Genomic DNA, 21,810 nt, shown 5'->3' on the forward strand with positions numbered 1-21,810 from the left:
TAAATCAGGGGGCAAAAGGGCAAGATTTGACTGAAAGGTCCTGACTTACAAGTCACGGTGTTGACAACACACCTCTGGAAGGCACGGACATGAAGGTGCTCTGGGTGTACTAAGGGATCACCCTAAAATACCTGGGATCACCCAGGCTGGGATTGGTGCCCCAGATGGCCCCACCAGCTTTGCCTTGTGTTTTCCTTTTTGTAGTACTCCATCTTCCTCACACTCTCACCAAAACAGAGTGAAATCATATCAACATGGATACAGCAGATTAGTTTTACAAGGTTCCCACCAGTCTGACATTCATCAGCTTTCTAATCTCGTGGTAACACAATCCCCTTTACAAGAACAGGCGGAGGCAGCGATCGCTCAGGCCAAGCCCAAGGGCTGCAGGTTAAACTGATATCCAGGTCCTGCATTCCACCAGCTCATTGCAGCTCTATTCCTGACATTCCCAGGGCCTGGAAGCCCTCCATGCAAGGGTTAAAGGGAAGTTGTAAGCAATGGTTCTAAAACACTTGGAAGAATCTCCCTGAATCAAAACCATTTTATAAAAGGCTCTCTGCCAGGCAATAAAGTATTTTTTGATGGACTCTTATTTTATCATTACCCATGTAAGAAAAATGTATTGCAAGAATCCCAACACAATTCAGGGAAGTAATCATTTGCAGATTTAGTAGGCATTCTCAATTGGCAAAAATGAAAGATTTATTGTAGGCATGATGAAACAAAGAGCGGTTGTGCAAACTTTACTGAGCTGGATTATGAGAACATGCTTTTTCCATTTCCCACTTTTAAATGCCTTGGATGCAGTTTCAAAAGACAGATCAAGATCAATTATTTAACACTGCAGCTACACTGTACCTGAGTGTAGGACCTCTTCACACACATGTTATCTGTACACAACAATAAAAGGGGGAAGACACTGCTGTAGACAACTAGAGCAGACTTTGAAATAAAACTCCTATTGTTCCTTGACTCCACAATTGGCCCAGGGATGTAAATAGAAAAGTCAGGCACTGACAAATGTCTGTGATGTAAATGCACAGCTATTTGAAATGAAGCCACTTCTGGCTTACCCAAACACAGAAAATACAGGTGTCCTTGAGACAGACTACATGGCACTGAATTCTCTGAACAGCAACATTTTCTTTGAAAGCCACAATACAGGTGAATAAAATCACTGTCCTGCACACCCTCACTCATGTGAATAATGCTCTGAACTAGAAGGGACTCTCCGGTCAGCAAAGGTCCACAACCCCACAGTGACTTCACAAAATACATGGAATAGGGAACACTTTGGGAAGAAGGAGATCTTTTTCTTGCCTTTTCTGCCAGGCATTCACTGTGTGACTTCTGGCACTTTGCTGCTGAGCCACTCTGGGCTCACATTCTCTGGTTAAAATTCAAGGTTTCTTTACAATTACATCAATTTAGACAGGCACAGAAAGCAGCAGAGTAATTATACTTTATTCAACTGTATCTGGAACTTGGGCACAAGAGTTTTCAGAACACAGAAAATGCTGTAAGAAAGCAAAAGCTTGAAAGAGCTTTGAGATTCTCAGCAGAAGGAATGATTAGAAATGCAAAACAGTATTGTAGATGTGTTAAGATATTGGCTTTGGTACCTCACTGTGACTATTCATCCTCACTGTGCTCCAGAAAAACTTACTTCATTGCACTTGTAAGGGAAAAGGAGATCTAAGGTCAAAATTTCCAGAAGTGTTCACAAAATTTCAGGAACTCAGTTCTACATTTGTCTAGTTGGAGAGGAAGAGGATCTCAATTTCCGAGGTGCCACCTCCAAAACAGAGCTACCCAAACCCAGGCCTGCTTTGGAAAACCTCACTCCATGTGAGCTGGCAGATGCCAGAAGGTCAGAGTTTGATACAGCAGCTTAAACAGCACAGTACTTTTGTACCAGGCCCACTCTGAATGAGCAAGGGAAGGTTTCAGAATCCACCCCCAGTGCAGCCCCAGCCGAGACAAACACCCTGAGCTGTCCAGAGATGCCTTTTCATTTCCCATCTGGTGTTAAAGGCCAACTGCTGCTGCCCCAAAGAACCAACCAAATGCATCTCACTGAGCACTGAGATCCAACTGCATAAACGACTGTGTAAAGTTTCTCCCCTCAGACTACACTATCCGGCCTCTGCGCTGCCTGCAAATGCAGATTAACATTTTTATTAAATGACACAGGTTTCATTAATACAGAGTATTAAAATGTATGGGCCTAATAAGAAACATTAATAAGTATATCATTGGCACAGCCTTTACACAACATTTAATTTTACTGCTTTTTAATTTGACTAAGCCTTCTGCCAAGGTGATACAAACTATTTTTCCTTCTTGAGGTTAATCACTGTTCAGAGAGACCAAATCACTGAGAGTTCTGAACAATTCCACACCATTTTTAATAATCCCCACAGAACACATGCAAGGAAACAAAGCCAAGTACTTACCCTCAAGAACACAATCACAAATACTTTGTTTAAAATGTTAGAACTTAGAAGTTTTCCACCCTTTAAATCACAGAATATTCTGAGTTGGAAGGGAGCCACAAGGACCAAGTTCAAAGACAAGATTAATAATATTCAGAAGCAAATTTTGTTTAAAAATTAAATTTCAGGGGGGAAAAATCTTCCTTCACTGCTCGTAGATATAACTGCAGACTGCCTTCAAGTCACTGAATACAACCTGCTTTTCCCAGACCTTCTGGAGACACCTCACCCTGCCTAAATGATGCTGGACCCTGCAGAATTACAGTTTTAGGACCCATATCTCTTGAGGTGTAGTAGTAGTTCACAATTATATTTCCTGTTCTGTAAAACTAAAGTGGAGAACACATCTGAGTAGTTGAGGGTGCATCACTTGATCTTTATTTCCTACTGTCCAGATTCATACAGTAAAATCGATGGATGCTTCGCTCCCAGACAGGAGGCACAGGGAGAAAGAAACTTCCTCACACTTTGGCTACGTGGGAATGGTGAGCCACAGAAATCCTGAAGAGTGATTGCAAACCCCGTGCTTAGAGGCTGAAAAGCCTTTCCCTTTCTGCTCTTCAGATGTGATTATTTGATAAAATCCACTGATCTGCATGGCTAAGAAAGTGATCTTGTGGTGCAGCTGGAATAAATTGGGAGTTAGGAGGCTGTTTGCAAGGTATCTTCAAAAGGTGACGCCCCATGAGAGGTTTATAGGTCTGTGCTGAGACTGGGGTTTGAATAAATCTACATGTGGAGATTTATCCAGAGCCAGGCCACAGCAGACCTGGAAATAATTCTGAGTGTCTTAAAATGAGAAAGAAACTTTCTAAGTTTGTGGGATAAGAGTATGAAGATAAAAACATGGTATCGAGATGTCAGTTTTGTATGCAAACTGGGCAAAGGAAAGGAAAAGGAGCCTAAAAGAAATTTTCCAAAAAAAAGACCTGGGAGACATGCCTGGAAGTTTGTCTGGCAGCCAGACATCGTAGGTCACAACTAATAAATTTCAGTTTTTGAAGCTGGGCATACTTAGCCTATATTGTTTGACAAAGAACATGAATGACTCTGCTTGGCTTGGAGGAGTTTGGTACAACCTCTGCTGTGTTCCATGATGGGGCCAAGCAGCACAGTCCCCATTTCCAACACACAAGAGTTCCCTCCCTTTAAGGAGTTCTCTGTCAATCAGACCACTGCCAGGTATTTTTCAAAAGCTCAATGTTTAGGATTCTGACAAATATCTGCAGCTTTGTAGGAAAGTGGATCATGTTCCTTGTATTCAAATCAGGTCACAGTTGAAATTGTGGTAAAAAAATATGCATTTCAGTAGCCAAATTCAAATACTGAAGAATGAAGAGAAGATAAATCAGTCCAGGATGAGCTGAAATGTAATTGTTTGGGGGACTGTTCTAACAAAATAAAACCACTGAATAAATCAAATGGGGAAAGCTTTTAAACAAACAAAAAAGTGTCTGTTTAACACTTTTTCATTCTGAAATGGAAAGTTGTACACCATTTAGAAAATGCCAGTTGTAACAAAATCCTCCAGTCCTGTTCACCGTGCCCCCATCATTTTGTTTTCCAAATTGAAGGTGACCCCCATTCACTAATGGTTTTCTTCAAAGCTCTACTGTGATCCTACTGACTTGAAAAAGTGGTAGAACATCTCCTAAAATTTCTAACACAAAGCATGGAAATGAATATCCATCCTTTTGTCACTGAGCTATCTGTTCCCTAAACCACTGCCTGCTTGGTCCTATCACCTTACCCTCGACAGATACCAGGTATTGTCAGTGGAAATTACCCAACACTGTGAGAACCATAATAGTGGCAATTAATTACATTATATCCTGTGGCAAGGAGTTTCACAGGGTGAGTACCCACTCTGTTGTGGTGGTATTATTGTTAATATCCTACTTTTTTCTTATTTAAAACACTGAATGAACAGCAATACCTACACACAGTCACCAGACCTGTATAAACGTATCAGGAAAACTTCAGGATTAGTTTGTTTTAACCAGGTTCCAAATTACTTAATAGTTTATCAAATCAAATGAAATAAAACCTTGTGAAATTAAATGTTCTTGTAGGATAAAATGGTTATGTATTTGAAAGGCCCCTCCATGGAAGTTTCATGCTATACCTCTAATAATTGCCATATTCTATTTATCATATCTCTTCAGTGTCCTGTATAACATTTTTAAGGCTCAAAACTGAAACTTGAAAACCATTCTGGGTGTTGCCAGCAACAACTGGAATTTAGTTATTTTAATTTATTTATATTTACACAAACAAAAGAACCTGAAAGCTGCCACCCAGATGTAACTCACATCAAACTGCTGGAAAGTAACAAAAAAGGCAGCCAGTCTGGCTTGGTCAGAGCACGATTCCATCTGGGCCAGTATCCTGCACCGTTTTTCCATGCACTTGATAAAGCAGATGCACCTCATAGAATGTGCTGAAGGTCAGCAATCCCAGGATGGAACTGGGAGGCTGATAATCCCTCAGGGAAACCCTTGGCAGCTCCACCCCGCCCCCAGCTCAGCTCCAGAGGGCAGGTCCGAGCTCCCAGAGGAAGCGCTGGACCACTGCGCTGGAATTCCCATTTGCATTTCTGTCCCACTGCACTGGAACATGGGACAAGTCCCACTCACAGGGGAATCTGGGCCCAGTAATTCCCACTGCTTTGCACTGCAAGATCTGCAAGTGTGGAGTTCTCTGTGGACAGGCAGGAGTTCAGATTCACGACCTGACACGGAGCCAGCACTAAAGCCCATGGCCAGCCTGCCCTCCTGTGCTGGGCAGGCTAAAGCTTTGGACTGTCCTGGAGTCTGCAGTGGGCTCTGTAAACAAACATTGTATTTCCACAAAACCACTGCACTGCTGTCTGCTCCTCTAATCAGAGTGTTTTTAATGCTGCAGTTCCTTGACAGTATCGGGAAATGCCATCAGAGACCTAATAAAAAGAGAGATCTCTGGTGAGGCAGCTTTGATAGAATGGATGTTTCCTACTATCGACTTCAAAGGAAAGAAAGCGAGCCTATTATTATTGTTGGGTTTTTTAAAGCACTCCTTTGGCATCAGTGCATGACACCCTGCACTCCAAAAGCTGAAATACTTTCCAGACTTCCACAACATTCCCTCGAGTCAGGCATGGAAACTCATTGTTTAGGTGAAGTAACTCCAAAGCGTGTAAGCTGCTGCACGCAGACCTCTCTCTCTTCCTCACAGATGCAGGGCTGTCCCTTGGATTCATCTGTGGCTGGAGCCTGTAGAGATCTCATTTCTCACCATGCATTGCCACACATGCTCCCCACGGACCACAGACAGCATCAAACTCACTGTCTGCAGGGAACAGGGATGCCGTGCTGGTTTCCTGGGGAACAGGAGCACTAACAATAATCTGCTCAACAGGCCCTTTCCTCTTGCACTCCTAAGAACCAGCTGCTGCCCACGAAGTGCTAGGGATGCAGCTGAGCCCCCTGATGAAAGCCCTCACAGGTCCATGACTTGTCAAACCACCTGCATCAGAGATGTGCAGTAAAAATAACAGGGAGTTCAGTCCCAGCACTATCTTTTGTGGAATCTGTACAAAAATCTGTCTCACAGGTAAACTGCAAATGGTTAGTTTGTGTGATGTAGTGATTTGAACACAAAATCTGCACTGGAATGCCTCAAGATGCCTCCAGGCAAGTTACTTACCTCCTCTGTCTCAATTTTCCCATGTTTAATGCAGTACCTACAGTGTCTCACCCTGAAGGACTGAAAAGAACTGACTACAAACAACACAGGTGCTGAATTTCACTGTGGACAACAGAGCACCCGAATCATTCCACTGAGACTCCTCCCAGACTATTCTGCATATATTCATGAAAAAGAAGAATCTGCTTCTAAGTCTTAACTATCCAGACAAGCACACATTGTTGACAGGCAGGTCTAGAACAAACACAGGAGGCATTTCCCTTAAACCACATGAAGCAGAGACATTAACAATAAATATTATCCCTACCCAGCTCCTTTCATGAATATCACACACATTATAATTTCCAGTTTCTACAAATACTAATTGCATATGTAGAAATTAGGTAAAGATAAATGTATTTACCTTGATCCTGAGCACATACACATGCAATGATGGGAACTTAATTTTCTGCTCTTTATGGAGCCGCAAGAGTGCAAGAGGGTAAACTAATAAGCCAAGAACAGATTTGTCCAAATAAAACAATTCTACACAACTAAATGAGCAGCTCTATATTTACATTTGCAAGCAGAGGCTTAAAGTGAAGATGCAATATCTGGAGATCAGCACAGTTCTACTCACCAAAGTACTCGAAGAACTGAAAGGCAGCAAAAGATGCAGCTATGAGAAATTTTTTTCCTTTTTTTTGTTTTTAAATAAAAACCATTTAAGCTTGCTAATTTTTGCTGTCTCAGACAATCAAAATTCCAATTGTCTGGGACATCAAATCTAAAGAAGCATGAAATTAATCTTCAGAAGTTAAAGTCTTAAAGGCATTGCATCATTATTTTTGTTGGATATATTTTTGATTATGATGCAGATGAACCCCAAATTTAATAAAACTAAAACAACACGAGTTAAGTATGAAACATAACAGGATATTGCAAAGAGATTAGGTAGTTTCCTTTAGACTACTTGCAGAGCCCAAGGAAAAACCAAACCAAGGGACACAATGACGAGAAGGCACTTCTTAATTAGAATATTTAACAGAATATGAAAACAGAATACTCATAGTACCGGTTTTGGCACTGCAACACAGTGAGCAGAACGTGGACCCAAAACATCAGCAGTGCTCTGCACCAGCCCCTGTTTTGCCTGTCCACTGTCTGTGCAGGGAAAGGAGCTAAATTCAAACCAGCTGCAACGATGAGAGTGTTACAGTTGGACTGAAGGAAGCTTACCTCATGAAAGTATTGTGGAAACTGCTGTTGGAAAGATAATAAAAGGATTAACTGCAGTTTTAGTGAACCATTTACTTTTCAATCAAAATGTCTCATGTATTTCCTGTTCTCAAGTAGCTTGAATTCCAAAATTCCTTTGTCTATTACAGTACATAGTAGCAAAGCCTGTCATAAGAAATTAATAATTTTACATGGGGAAGTACTTTTATGTACGAGGGCAGGGTGCTGCTCACTGTCAGCCTCTCCTGAGCAGTTCAATACCTAGTCAGGCAGTCATCTTACAGAGAGGAACAAAATCAAGGGCTTACAAAGAAAGTACAATGGGTAATTGTGAACAGCGAAAGAAAATCTCCACTACAAATACCAAGAGATGTAAAGTTACTTTAACAGAGCTGCAGGAAAAATGAAACAAAATCTCAGACAGAAAATGAATTGCCTTCTTAATTTGCAGGAATAACAGCACAATTATTAACACATCAAAAGAAAAGCCATCATTTAAAATGACATGACATCACTGCACAATGCAACAGTGCACAGCAACCCCTGTTTAAAGTGGAATGGAATTCGCTGGGCAAATAATCCCCGCTTGATATTAATAACTTTAAGGAGCTGTGCTGCAGCTTTGGATCTTGCTCTGCTAGATCAAGGTCTTTCCAGGGTAGAAAACTGAATTTGCAAAGAAGAGATGTTTTCCTTGTGCTCTGTTGGATCCACTTTACTGCATTCAGGATTCCAGACTAACATTTAACACATGATACCTCTGACAGTGGAAGGCTCTTATTCAGGGAGTAGGAGAGTTAAATCCAAGCTGAGCCAAAGGAAAGCTCCTAATTGTGACTTGGCCAGTCCATGTATAGGAATAACTACAATATCTCCTCCAATAAAACAGATCTTTGTACACTTACATGCCAAGGCTAAATACATATGCCATCAAGGCTGTCTGCTACATCTGATGCAAAGGTTTTTCCAACCTATTCACAATGTTAAACCTTGAGATGTTATCAAAAGCTGGTACTTTAATGCAGATGAAAGTAACTGAAAGTAGGAAATTTTTAGCATTTGCTAAGATATTACATGATTTAATGTCTCTGATTTACCGAGTCTTCTGTAGGAATGGGAGTGTAACATTAGAAATCTGCTATACAATACCTGTCAAATACGCATTTTGCAGGAAACGAGGAAAGTTCTCTTAGCCACAGAGTCTACTAAATCTTTCAGCATCACAGAAAAGCTAGTCAGGGCTTCACATTTTAAGTATTTCTTCTTAAAAATGTAAGATAAAAGTAGGAAAAAGACTGATCTCCTTCCAGATCAAAAAAAAAAAACCAAAGTAGGCTAAAATAAAATATGTACATATGCTTTCACAGCTCACTTACCTACACTTCTCTGTTTGGAAAGAAGCAACTTGTATTACCCTTTGATGATTTACGACAAAATAAAAGCTATGCATGAGAAGTTAAATTCATTTCTACATTTACAAAATGTGATTGAGCTACTTCTGGAAACAAACAAGTTAGTTCTTTCTCTTGAATGAAAAAGAAACAGGGAAGTCTTAAGAGTGTTTCGATATTATCTTGGACAACTTGATGGTATTCTCTAAGTATGTGCACTGTTTCCAGTATTATTTTAGGGAATACCCATTGAGCACTGCAGACATTAAGATAATGTTTTTCATTTATCCAATGGAAATAAAAAGATAATCCCAAGGATCACTTACAGAGAATATTATTCTCTGCAAAACATCTTGAATACTGTTGTTTTCTCCCTTCTCCCTTCCACAACCGTCGCAGGCCTGCAAGCTTTTTTCTTGAACAAATGAAAAAAAAAGAGTAAGCTTTTCCCATAAACATTCTTTCCTATTCCTGCATAGAAAGCTACAGCTTGCCATGGAAAAGTTTGTCATGATCTAACTTTCTTACAAGCGTTTTCCATTGTATCATGCTCTGATCAAAACAATAAAATAGACATATAGCTGAAAATTCTGCCTATCAGGAACCACAACCTGCTGCCATAATTGTTCCCTTTGTTTATATTTATTTGTGTCTGTGTGTGTCTGTTTGTGTGTGTGTCTGTGTGTGTGTCTGTGTGTGTCTGTGTCCATTTGTGTGTGTGTACGTGTGTCTGTCTGTGTCTGTGTCTTTGTGTCTGTGTGTGTCTGTGTGTCTGTGCGTCTGTGTCTGTCTGTATGTCTGTGTGTGCATGAGTGTGGGTGTTACAAATAAGACTTCCCAAATTTCATGGCCCAATTTGGAAGCTTATGTCAAACTTGTTTTGCTTCATCTGTTTCAGTCAGGGCCTTATATCATTGTTGTTTCAAACATGTGGAAAGCTTAATGGAAGTCATTAACTTTTATTTTAGTTTGGCCATATTGTCATCATGGTGGGCAGATGCAGAGATGGTGTTATTCCCAAGATCCTCTTTTTGGAACACTGCTGTTGTTTACATCTTCTTCATCAGAAGAGAACAATGGTTTTTACTTATTTTTAAAGCTCTGTTTTGCAAATTAAAAAAGCCCCAAACAACCTTTGAAAATGTAATGAAATATATTCTTTTTATTCTTTTAACTGTTTAAAATCCTTTAACAAGTTTCTTTTTATTTCCTAAACTACCATTTGAAACTTTCGCACTCACAACTCTATGGGTTATTGTTCAGCTGAAGGAATGAAAAGAATTTCATTAGATGTGTTTTATGTTTCTTGATTAAAAATGTCACCCGAGGCTCAGTGACTTTGTTTTATGTTAAATGACGGCTGCGTGCTTTGATCATCACTTTATTAGTGCTTTAATGAATATTAAAAAAACAAAGCACTGTATTAAAACTTAAGCTCTCATATAAGGAAACTGAATCCCTTTTCCAAGAACTACAGCATTTCTTACTCAACCGTTTCCTTCTAGATTAAGGTTTTCTCCAATTCCCCTTTAGCCTGCTGCAGACCAAGTTACAGGAAAGCACAACAATTACATTGGAATAAGATCGAAGCGAGAGCAAGAATGAGAGCTGAGCAGTTATGTTTCTATTCAAACAAATATAATCCAGACTTACCATGCACTTGTTTGGTTTTTCTCCAGAATGAACCCTCATATGAATCAGCAGTTTGTAACGAGCATTGAAGGGTTTATAGCGGCGGACACAGCCTGCCCAGAAGCAAGTGAAGTCCTCTCCTTTCCGCTGGTCAATGTGAGTCTTTTCTATGTGTCGGACCAGTTCGTCTTGTTGGTCATAAGTGGCACTGCAGTCAATCCACTGACAGACCTGTTTGCCACTGCTCAAGTCCTGCTCATCCCCGTCACTGGGCTGCAGGGACTTGGGAGACATGGAGGCGTTTAAGTGAGGCAGAGTCCCCTGGGTCTGGCTCAGCTGCTGGTGGAGGTGGTAGGGGGGAGGCAGCCCCTGGTGATGGCGAAAAAGATCAGCACTGGAGGAATAATCATCAGCTGGTTCCTGTTTTAAGAAACTCACCTTCTGGGTGCCGTGCGAGGTGTTCTGGTGAGCAATGCCAGTACCACTCATCATAAGGCTGAGGCTTCCATTCTCCTCGACTTGCTGCATTTGTATCTGCTCACAGTCACCTCTGTCACATTCAGCGGAAAGAGGTACAAGACATGCTGGAGGGGAGGGAATACTGCAAGGGTTTCCAGGCTGGGAGCAAGATTGGGGCTGAGAGGATTTTTGAGCACTGTGATGACTGATCTCCACAGGATGAGAGGAAATGCCAGCTGCATTAGTTCGCAGCCCATTCACACAGGTGACCAGTGACGTCTGCGACGTGCGGATGATGGCTGTAATATCGATCCCTTCGGCTGAAGACGGCACCACAGAGATGCATCTCTTCTTCAGGTTGCTCGTCTGTAGCCTGGCCGAGTGCTGAGGGGTGCCAAGTGACAAAGGACCCAGGGAGGAGCTGTGTTCATTATTAAACAAGTAGGATGAAAGTGAATTTGTAAAGCTATTATTCATTAGGTCTAGTTCAGGATGCAGACTACCGGAGGCTCTCAGCTCCATCCCCTCCGTAATCCTCCTATGTGTGGAAGCCTCAGACAGAACCTTATAATCACTCAGGCATTCTTGTTTAATGTGCTGAGCCGGGTGACTTCCATTCAGGCATGGAGCAGCAGAATCTACTGAGTCTTGGAACCTGGGTGACCTGCAATACAGTTTTCATTAAGCATCACTAACTACCACGGGATTTATGCTTTTTGTACAAGACACAACACTTGTTAAGCCCTGAAGAATGGAAGTGCTTGCTCTCTGCTGAATGTTGCCTGTCTAACACAGCAATTACACCAAAAAAAATCTGCAATGCTTCCTCTACAACCTGTGCAAAGGCAGCATCGTTTTACGTGGGATTAATTTAACACACTGAGTTACACACGGAACAGACAATCTCCCCTCCACTGCTACAGGCAGTTCATCAGTAACAATCTAGGCTTTCAATGCATAATAGGTCAGGCAAAACAATAGCTGAGAATGAAGTTTGAGAGCTTTGGGCATTTTTAAATTATTCAAATATCAGCATTTTCCTCAGAGCACACTGGGAAAATGCCTTGGCATTCTTGTTCACACAAATCAAAAAAGGCTGGCTGAGCTTCCCTTACATGCCAGAGTCAGGCTTTCCTTCTCTAGATTAAAACAGGAGCCAGATCAGTGGAGGAAAAAGGAATATAAAGAAAGAACTACTTGAATTCAACCAGTAGTTCAGAATCAATGAGAGATCAGCTGAGTATTTACATCCACAAAATACAAAGTTCACAGCTGGCAGATTTAAATTGGCAGCCCATGCACTCTCATTTCCATTTTTCATAATAAAGTGTGCATGGGTCTGTAAATCAAAGATTGTTCTGCAAAAGTAATTTTTCACCTTTCTTGATGTGTGCTGAATCCATTCACTCAGGAAGCAGAATCTTGAGAAATGCCACATAGATTTTTCAGAAGAACACTGCATTAGGGAACAGTTCCTCCTAACATTTTCTGCCAAGCAGTTAGCAACTGGTTTATGGCTTAAAATAAAACATTTTATCTCAGCTATAAACATTTACTGTGGAAGATCCAACTGTGGGATTTTTCTTAGGACCAGAGGGTGTTCCTTACATATCCCTAAAGCACAGGAGGGTTTAACCTGTGGCTTCATCGTGCAGCCACGTGCCAGACCCAGGAGAGGAAGCAGTACATCAGTGTGCAGGAAAGCTGTACCTGAGCTAATAAACCCTCCAGAGAAGTGTCCCGTGGCTCTCAGCCTGACACGTTCCACTTAAGTGAATTTTATGCTTTTTTGATGCTAGCACCACAAAAGCTGGAGGGAACCCAGCCATTTGGCAACTTGTGTGTGACACCCCAGCTAAGGCAGATCTGACACATTTTAAAGCATGAAACACATATGCATGAGGTATTCTGGACATAAGCATACATTGCACTGTGAGGCTGCTGAATAAACTGTATTTATTTTATACCTCAGATGATTTCATCACTATTATCCATTAAAATGGGAAGCTGGGATGACTTCCACAACTTCCTTGGCAACAGCTCTCAAAGAACGACCAATTAGAAAAAAACGTAACAACAATATAAAGCTTCAAAAATACTTCCTTCCCATGAAATTAAGGCTGTCAAAAAATGACTCCTGTTTGAGGCACACAGCTGGCAACACTGCATTCACTGGTGACAGGTTTCTAAGCTCCAACAGTTTGCAGGCAATAGGGCTTGATATTCAAAACCCTTTAAGATCATGAGAGAAGTGAAATTCCCCACCAGTCATTGATACAGAACAATCAGATCTTGCATTTGCCACCAGAAATTTCAAACAAGTACATTTAAACATTTTAGAGGTTTCCATAAACCATTACTTATAATTTCTCCCTTTAGGTTTGCACAGTTGGTCTCAGGGTAAACTTAAAGCACCTGTTTTTGCAGATGGTAAATTTATATTAAAAAATCCCCAAACCCAACAGCATTCAGACATTATTTTTTAACATTTACAGAACCATATGTCAGTAAAATATGTGGCATAAGTATACTTTTATGGCACATGTTTAGGAAACCCTGTTCTGCTTGCTCAGTAGAAATCATGCTGTTTTAAATTCACTCTAAGAAAGGTTTCACATGTGCCATGCCAGGCACAGTATTTCCTATTACTTAGTTTCTGCTGTACAAAATCTCTTCTAAATAATTCAGTTTGTATCATAGTTTAGTGGTCCCAAAGCCTCAGGCTAAAGTAAACACAACACATTTCCTACATCACATAAAGCTAACCCAAGCCTTACATTTCAGCCTGTGATAATTGGTGTCATATTATTAAGCTTTATGTAAAGCTCTCATCTTGCCAGAAATCCATGTGAGGAGGCTGGTTTTTGACTAAGCTGGAGTCAGTGCAGAGTACCTGCAGGATGGATACAAACATCCCTATCCTGAGAAATACCAGCTACCCAAAACTCCCAGAACATCCATCTGCGCTTCCAGCACAGGAACTTAGTCAGGACTGTATTGCTGTGATGCTGTTGTGCAGAATATGAGACACTCAGAAGAGATGAGTTTTGAACCAAAAGCAAGCTGGAATACCTTATTTCAAAGCAGATGAGATGAGGGCATTGAATTCATGCTTCCCATTGCCACAGTCTGGTCTTATCCATGCTCTGCCTACAAAATGATAAGCACAGGCTGCTTGTGCAGATCAGAAGCGTGTCCTTTCCAGGGGTTGCACTTTTCTCTGTAGCACCATATTTTTATATACCCCATATTAGTTAACTCTGCTGGGACAATCTGACCTTCCTTCAATTTCCCAATGTTTTGAGTGTTGGGGTACTTAATATCAAAACTGCATTAATGCAAAATTCCTGTATTCCTGGCAGGATTTTGCCATCCCCATTCTAGGGAAAGCCCTGGTTTCTAGGGAAATCCCTGCTCAGGGTTGGAGGGAGAAGGGGCACAGAAACAAAACTAATGCAGGAGCAGCACAAGGTGTCTGGCATCCAACTGGCTGGGTGGCTCCTCTTTTACCCACTGACTATTTGCTCCTGTAGAGGCATCTTGCAGTCACATCCAGGGGATCCCAGGCCTGGTACCCACAGGCTGTGCTGAGCCATAAGGATTTCACAGTCTCTGGACAGCAGCCAAATATAAATGCATATGAAATAAACAGCCAAGATGAGAGGGACAAAGGAGAGCAGCACAGCATCAGGAGCACTGTGTGGACACACAGATCAGCATGAGCAGCTCTAGGGGGCTTCCAGATAAGCAACTCTGGAAGGGAGTGGGGCCAGCAGGAGAATACACCCCACAAGCCTCTCTTCATGGGGAGCACCCATGCACCCAGGATGCACAGTCTGAGGGAAGAGAATTGCTGCTTAAGCATAGGAAAGATGAGTGTAAGGCCTTTGAAGAGTAACAGCAGTCTCTCTCAGAGGATACTAAGGCAGTGTTTCCAAAGAGACTCCCTTACGTGGTAATTAGAGCCAGAGCACGAGGCCAGTAGCACCACGCCAGAAGTGCTGCAGTTCTCAACTGCCCTCAGAGGACAAGATGACTGTATCTGAAATCTCCGGGTTATTTACAAAACATACATCCCTTCCACTGCCACTGTAAATGTGCACTGGGTGATAACTGACAGTTCTCAGGAGCTGGAGGGGATTGCTCTGCTGCTCATCCAGGGACCCTGTGCAACACTATCCGAGTGCTCTGATGTCTTCCCTGGGTTTTACATGCAGAGCACTGAGCACAGTGTGGGAGGGTTTGCTGTGTCTGATAATGGATTATTTGACAAAGGGCCAACACGAGCTGTGCGCTGACTCCAGTTGTGGTGAGGAAGGTATTGGGACATTTCCAGTCCCACACACATTGCATTCACTGATAGAATGCAGCAGCAATTAGGCTGCACAGCTTAAAAGTTATTAACTGAGTGGGGAAAAGGGGCCAGGAGGAGAAGGGATCATGATTCTTGGACTAAGGCAGTCATCCCTAGAACACAGTTTTCAAGGGAAAGCAATTCAAGGAGAAGCTGAAGGGGATAACAAGTTTCAGTGCATTGAGGGGAAAAAAGCACAAAGACAATCACAACCCCAAATCCTGAGGGAGATTTTTGATTGCTCGGGGAGGTGCCCTCTGGTTTGTTTGGCTTTGCCCTGACATTTCATATCCTAGAAATGCAAAGTGGTTCAAAGCTCAACCCAGAGAGATTGTTAGAATTTTTATCTCCCTTTATTTCTATGCTGGGCATTACTGCTGGGCATAACAGTTTGCCCTGGCTTCCAAGTGCTCTGATATCTGACAATTCCAGGCCTACTTCTCTTTCCTAATGAGGGCTGAGGCCTGGGAGGGCACAGAGTCAGATCCCACTGACTTCACTGTGGGCATTTACCCCCACCTGTTTTCAGACCTTCAGGGAAAGATGTTTCTGTTACTCATTTGTAAAGAACCTTTAGTGTCATAAACACTGTGAACAGAAATCATCCTAAATGCTGCCCACCTTCTCTCAAATGCCAAGGTTCTCACTCTGAATCGTATGTCTCATGAGCAGCACAGTGATAAAATGAGACACTGTGACCAGGAGGTCCACAGAGCAGAGCTGGGCACCGGCCTCACCTTGCAAATCCCATGCAGACAAAAGCAGTACCAGCCAGGTGGACACACAAGCAGAGCCTGACCAGTGGGGGACACAACCAACCTGTCACGGAGTGGAAAGGTCCTTCAAGATACTCTCCATACATTTCCAAACTTAAAAGCAGCAGAGCCTCAAGGTTTTAGACCATGGCACAAAGCACAGGGGAGGGAATCAGGCCTATCACCTGCTACTTTCTCATGTTATGCAGCAGACAATCCTTTATGTTGCTCTGGGAATCCTCTTCCCAATGGGGGCTGGAAGGGGTTCATATTTCTGAAGGTGAGTACTGTGATGCCAGATATGCAGGTATCTGTCATTTCTTCATTACAAACTTTACAAAAGGGTTCAAAAAGATCTAAGCAGTGTACTCTCTTCCTCCTTTTGTTTGCTCCTGCCCTAATTATCTTTGTTTCATAATTGTCCTCACTGACAGAATAAAAAAAAAGGTTGATAATTGCCAGTCCCACCATAAAGAAATCAGGAGGGAGCAGATTTACATCCAGCTGCAAAGGCATCTACAAATCTTTGTAACAATACTGCAATACTTTGTTATGTGGCATGGGTATTATTTGTCCTTTTCAAATCAACATACAAAAACTCTTCCCACTTGCTTGCCATGTTATACTGTACCTCCTTCTCCAGAAAACACAGATGTTCTTACCCTACCAGAGAATGGAAAGGGGAAAACAAGACATAAATATGTATAACAAAATCAGAAACAGTCAGATTTTCAGGACTGAGCTGTAGGCCATATTTCCTCTTGCTGTGACTATGGAAATTTGGGCTTGATAGTTCCATGGACAGAGTGCCAATTATTCCAGGTACCTAAGATAAAGGCTGCAACTTTATTGAGTTTTTTCTTTTCTACAGCTCTTCAAAAAGGTCAAGATTATTCCGTATTATAAGCCCTGCCAAAAAGCAGAGTAATTAAAATAGATGGACAGATTTTAATTTGTACCAGGCTTCTATTCACAATGGATGTCTGTTTAGGGTACTTGTTTAAAATCTGGTAATGTTAAATTTGTAACAACAACAAAAAAATAATGGAGTTCTGTGTTTTCATACAATTAATTTATAGCAAATGTTTAAATAGAGATTCTGTTCATAGTATATTCAACTACAGTGTATATATCAAAACCAGAGATCAAATTTTCACATTATAGCCTTAAAAGCAAATACCAAGGATGTGGCTGTATGGGAACACTGAAAATACTTCATTAAAGGAAATGCTGTAGAAATAAAAGTGGCATTGGCTTCCTGTAGGTTTGATGGTGCCATGCCAAATTGCCATATGGGAGACGTTGGGCTGGGACTAAGTATCATCCCTGCCCCTTCCAGGCTGCAATGCATGGAAACACCACGGCACTGGGGTGGAGGGACAAAGGAGGCAAGTGTGACCCTGCTGAACCCCCAGCAAAGATTTCATCTATGTTAGAGCACACTGGAAGAGCCCCCACTGTATGTATGTATGGCCAGACTTTTCGAATGCAGATCTGGGCAGGGCTCTCCCCACGTGCCCTTCCAGCCTGCGCAGGGGAGTTTTAGGTGACACTCAGCCTGTGCAGAACTGGCCCCACCATTTAAGTCCTGAGGTCCATCTGTCACGGCCGAGCGAGCTTGGACAGTGACAGGGAAGTCCTCGGGACTGTCACAGCCCCTGGTACTGACCGAGGCTGACCCTGCTGAGCATCTGAGATCTGACAGGATAGGATGGCAGGGAGGCTTTAACTGCCAGAGGACAGTCCCCACTGAGACTCGAACTCAGGACCTTGGGATTCAGAGTCCAGAGTGCTCTCCTTTACACCACGGGACTGCCCTACAGAGAAGCTGCATTTAAACTTCAATTCAGGGGCTGTGGCTGCACACATAGCGACTCCTCCCAGCACTGCAGGACTTCCAAAATTAAGGGGAAGCCAAAAACACTCCTTCAAATGCAGCACCCACAGGTACTATTGGGAAACAATCCCAAAAAAAACTCTGCAGAGGAGCAAAGTGCATGAAGTGACAGAAGTTGCAGCAGTACCTGATCTCAGAGTGCGCCAGGTTGAGCTGCCCCACGTGCAGCAGCCGCTCCCGGGACAGGCCGTGCTCTCCTCGCATCAGGGGGTTCCCTGTGTGCAGGAACAGCCCCTGCCTGCACACGGGCACTGAACTGCTCGGCATCTCCATCTCCATCATGGTCTTCTTCTCGGAGATCAAATTGCAGTGATTGTAGCCACCGTTCACTGCCAGAAAAAAAAAAGTAAAATAAAAAAAGATAAGGCCTTGACTAAGAACTCTGTATGCTGACCACTACTTTGTATGTTCATATTGCAATTCCTTGCAGAATTCTCTATAAATGACAAGGTAGTGGAAAAAAAAAAGCTTCACATGGAAGAAAAAATTCATTGCAAAGAAATCTGCATCTCTGAACTCTGGTTGTTTATTTCTCATTTTAAGTGTTGTGGCTATTTTACACTTCATGATTTACCTCAAAAAAGGTAACTTGCTTTCTGTGTATTTTTATAGTAAAACCTTGTCTGGGTTAGATTTTGGAGAGGACTATTTCAGAGACCCTTTATTTTCAGGGAGAGGCACTCTTTGAAAACAGTGACGTAAGTGGAGTTTTTCTTGCAGACAATTATCTCTGTGATTATGACTTTAGATGGGCATGTTTCTGTTTTACTGTCAGGTCAACAGTTTCAGAAAAATTAAGTGATTTTGCTTTGATTTATACTTTTAACTTTGTTTTCCACATAAGCTGTTATAAATGCTAATAATCATATATTCTGCTCTGGTAAATAATTACATTTTACAGACTAGAAAACCAGACTAGAGCTATAGCCATATTATTCAGAAACCTATATAAATATATATTAAAATAACACCATGAATTATAATCTAAACAAAAAGAGAGGACAAAGGGAGAATTGAGAATTTAGATTGTATTGGTCAAACACTATCAATTCCACTCACTTTAAAGCATATTAGTTGTACTCTTTACCTCTAGTGGACTAGTTAAATACTCACAGATAAGCATGCAAAAACAGTAGTTGTAAGGAATTTAGCCTTCAATAGAGAGTCACAATAGCCATTTACCACCACTTTCACTATTGTAGATAAATCAGGTTTTGAGAATAGCAGATCTCCCTCAAATCTGTTTATTTCATGCAGACAAAACGTAATTATGTCAGACAGTAAGGCAATCCTGGCTGTGTAGTTTTCATAGAAAGCCCAGAAAGTGATTATTCCACCCAATGCTGATGTGAGCTGAACTGCAGTGCAGTCACTACTCCATTCTCTGCAGAGACACCAAGTGCCACACACTGAGGAAGAAAACAAATTCTGCAGTCAAAGTGACAGAAAAGATAAATCCTGAGCTCAGTTTCAAGCAAATCACAGATTTTCACAAGCAACAGGGTGTGTTACAAGGCACAATTCACCTCACCATAGTTTGTTGTCTCTGAGTTTACCCAGACAATGCCTATGACATTCAGCCACCCCAAAACAGGAGTGTAGGATGGGCTCATGCAGCTCCAGGGCACATTTTCCTCTTCTCACTGGCTACAGGTGGTGCCTAAAGAAGTCACTTAATCGAAGTACTTGACTTTTAGACCACTGCAGTTGTGTGAAATGAACCCCTTAGGACTTAGAAACATCCCCATCACAAACAACCTGCTTTAGGTTGCTCTCAGGTCTGGTCCTTCTGCTACTGAAACCCTGCTCATAATCATGACATAAATTACCATCGTATCTCTGGAGTTCACAACTCCATCAAGCTTTATCCCATTCCTACTCTGGCTTCATCCCATCATAATTTAACTCACATCAGGGGTAATACCTACCTTAGCAAGACTGTAATGAGACTTGTGATTGTTATTTGGGGTAGATGAATCACATTTAAAGGGTATCTAAAGACACAGTTGAACACTAGTGAATCAGCTGCCCACACTTTTAAAGGCCACACGTCCAAGAGAAGATGGTAAATCAATTATACTTACAATACCCAACTCACAGTTCCTCTCTTTCCATCAGCAACATTACCTGGAATATTGTCAAGATGCGTCTTTCCTTCCAAAATATTGCAGAGTTGCTTAAAATGTTTAAGATTTATACTGGACTCGTAATAAAACACTTTCTTTCATTCCCCAAATGACACAAGTCTGAAATTCATTAGGGCTTTCTAAATATGTACTTTACCAATTTTATCATATTATCAAAACAAAGAAATTTGATGCTTTCACCAAAGCTCAGCAACACCAACTGCAGCACACACTGATACCTATTTGTGTGAAGATGGAGATTTCCTAGAATAACAAGAACACTATCCCTGTGCTGTCAAAAATAATTATCTTCTCTTGTAGCTGTCAAATCAGAAAACACATTTGCTCCCTGCAAAAGAACAGAGCACTTATGCTAAATCTGTGAAATTCTGTTTCAGCGAATCCACTCTATGTTTGCCTTCACAAAGTACCTCACAGATTCATTAATAACAGCTAAAAATTTCTTGCTCAACAGTGAAGTCACACGTGCCCTGGGTGAAGTCACAGTGGCACCAAAGGCTCTGACCTGTGAGCAATGATGGACAGGGAACACCACCACCAGCTCACACTTTTTTCCTCCCACAGCAACTAAAAAAAGAACTGAGAGATTATCTCTGAACACAGACAACCCAAGTCTATATTCAACCCTTCAAGCACTTGTGAAAGCGAATTCACTGCCTCTGAAAAAGGGAAATAACTCTGCTTTACACCACTGTAACTGAGAACAGGATCTGGCCCTTTGACAACGGGCTGTTCCACACAATATTAATATCACTGGCTGGCACACACAGGATTTAAGCACTTTCCATGGCTGGAACTGGATCTCTTCTTTCACTGGTATTGAGGGGCCTTTAACCTACATACTGTAACTTACCAATAACAGATGAAAAGAGCCCACAGTCCCTCGCCTCAGACCGGAGGGTTCACCCCACTTGCACTACACCACAGCCATTTCATAAATCCATATAAAATCTAATCCTAATTTACTGAGAGTAAACCTAATAAGAGCAGAATGGTTTCCAGCAGGATCTCGTGGAAGCGGAATCCATCAAGGTAACTTTTTTCTTTCACTTTTTCTGTCCTGCAGTTTTGATTTATATCTTTACATTTAAACATTCACAAAGATGTTGATGCAGTTGTGTGCAAAGGCTGCAATCAGGCAATTCCTTCCATATGAGTAATCAAGTTAGTTCAGTTTTAGGTATCTCACTTCTTTCATTCTGGGGTAACTGACTTTGGGGGAGTTTTCTTCTTGATTTATGCCAGATTAAGTCACGTGACAATTAGTCCCACTGATTGTGATGAGGCTCCACACCTCAGGAATGACGGTGCAAACTGGTCGGGACCTGCAGGGTCAGCCCTGCATTTCTTGCTGGGGGTAAATTCTCCTGGAACAAAGCAGAACGTTTCCTCCCACACCAAAGAAAACCTGTCTGTGCAACAATGACATCCACATCCAGAACACCCCTAACCAAAGGGCAATAGCTCTCTGCCTTCCCTAGGGAACACCTTGGTTACCTTTCAGGAAGGCTTCACTCTTACTAATAAAATTAACTATTAAGGCTAAGAAGGTAAGAGCAAGAAAACTCACCAAAAGGGCAATTATTCAACAACAAACACATGTGGCAGTGCTTTGGAGTTTACCTAATTAAGACCAATGGACAAATAACTGAAAGATGTCTAATTGCAGTGACTCACATTCGAAATAGAGATAGATTTGAAATATTTGCTTAACATACTTAGATATCCCCAGAGAACTGTGGGTTTTGCGGCACAGACCAAACTAGGTCATTTGC

General features: G+C 41.8%; 1 protein-coding gene across 3 annotated transcripts in view; it reads right to left on the reverse strand.

Annotated features, from left to right (window-relative positions):
- GLIS1 (GLIS family zinc finger 1) overlaps positions 1–21,810 on the reverse strand; it is a 182,697-nt gene that overhangs the window by 80,123 nt on the left and 80,764 nt on the right. For all 3 annotated transcript variants that reach the window (XM_071565035.1, XM_071565034.1, XM_071565033.1), the window contains exons 3-4: positions 18,016–18,217; positions 10,445–11,546 (exon numbers count right to left, since the gene is read on the reverse strand). In XM_071565035.1, the coding sequence (XP_071421136.1) occupies positions 10,445–11,546; positions 18,016–18,217 (1,304 nt within the window). The remainder of the gene's footprint in view (positions 1–10,444; positions 11,547–18,015; positions 18,218–21,810) is intronic.

The sequence above is a fragment of the Pithys albifrons genome, chromosome 10 (assembly GCF_047495875.1).
Source record: "Pithys albifrons albifrons isolate INPA30051 chromosome 10, PitAlb_v1, whole genome shotgun sequence".
In the NCBI taxonomy this organism is placed as follows: Eukaryota; Metazoa; Chordata; class Aves; order Passeriformes; family Thamnophilidae; genus Pithys; species Pithys albifrons.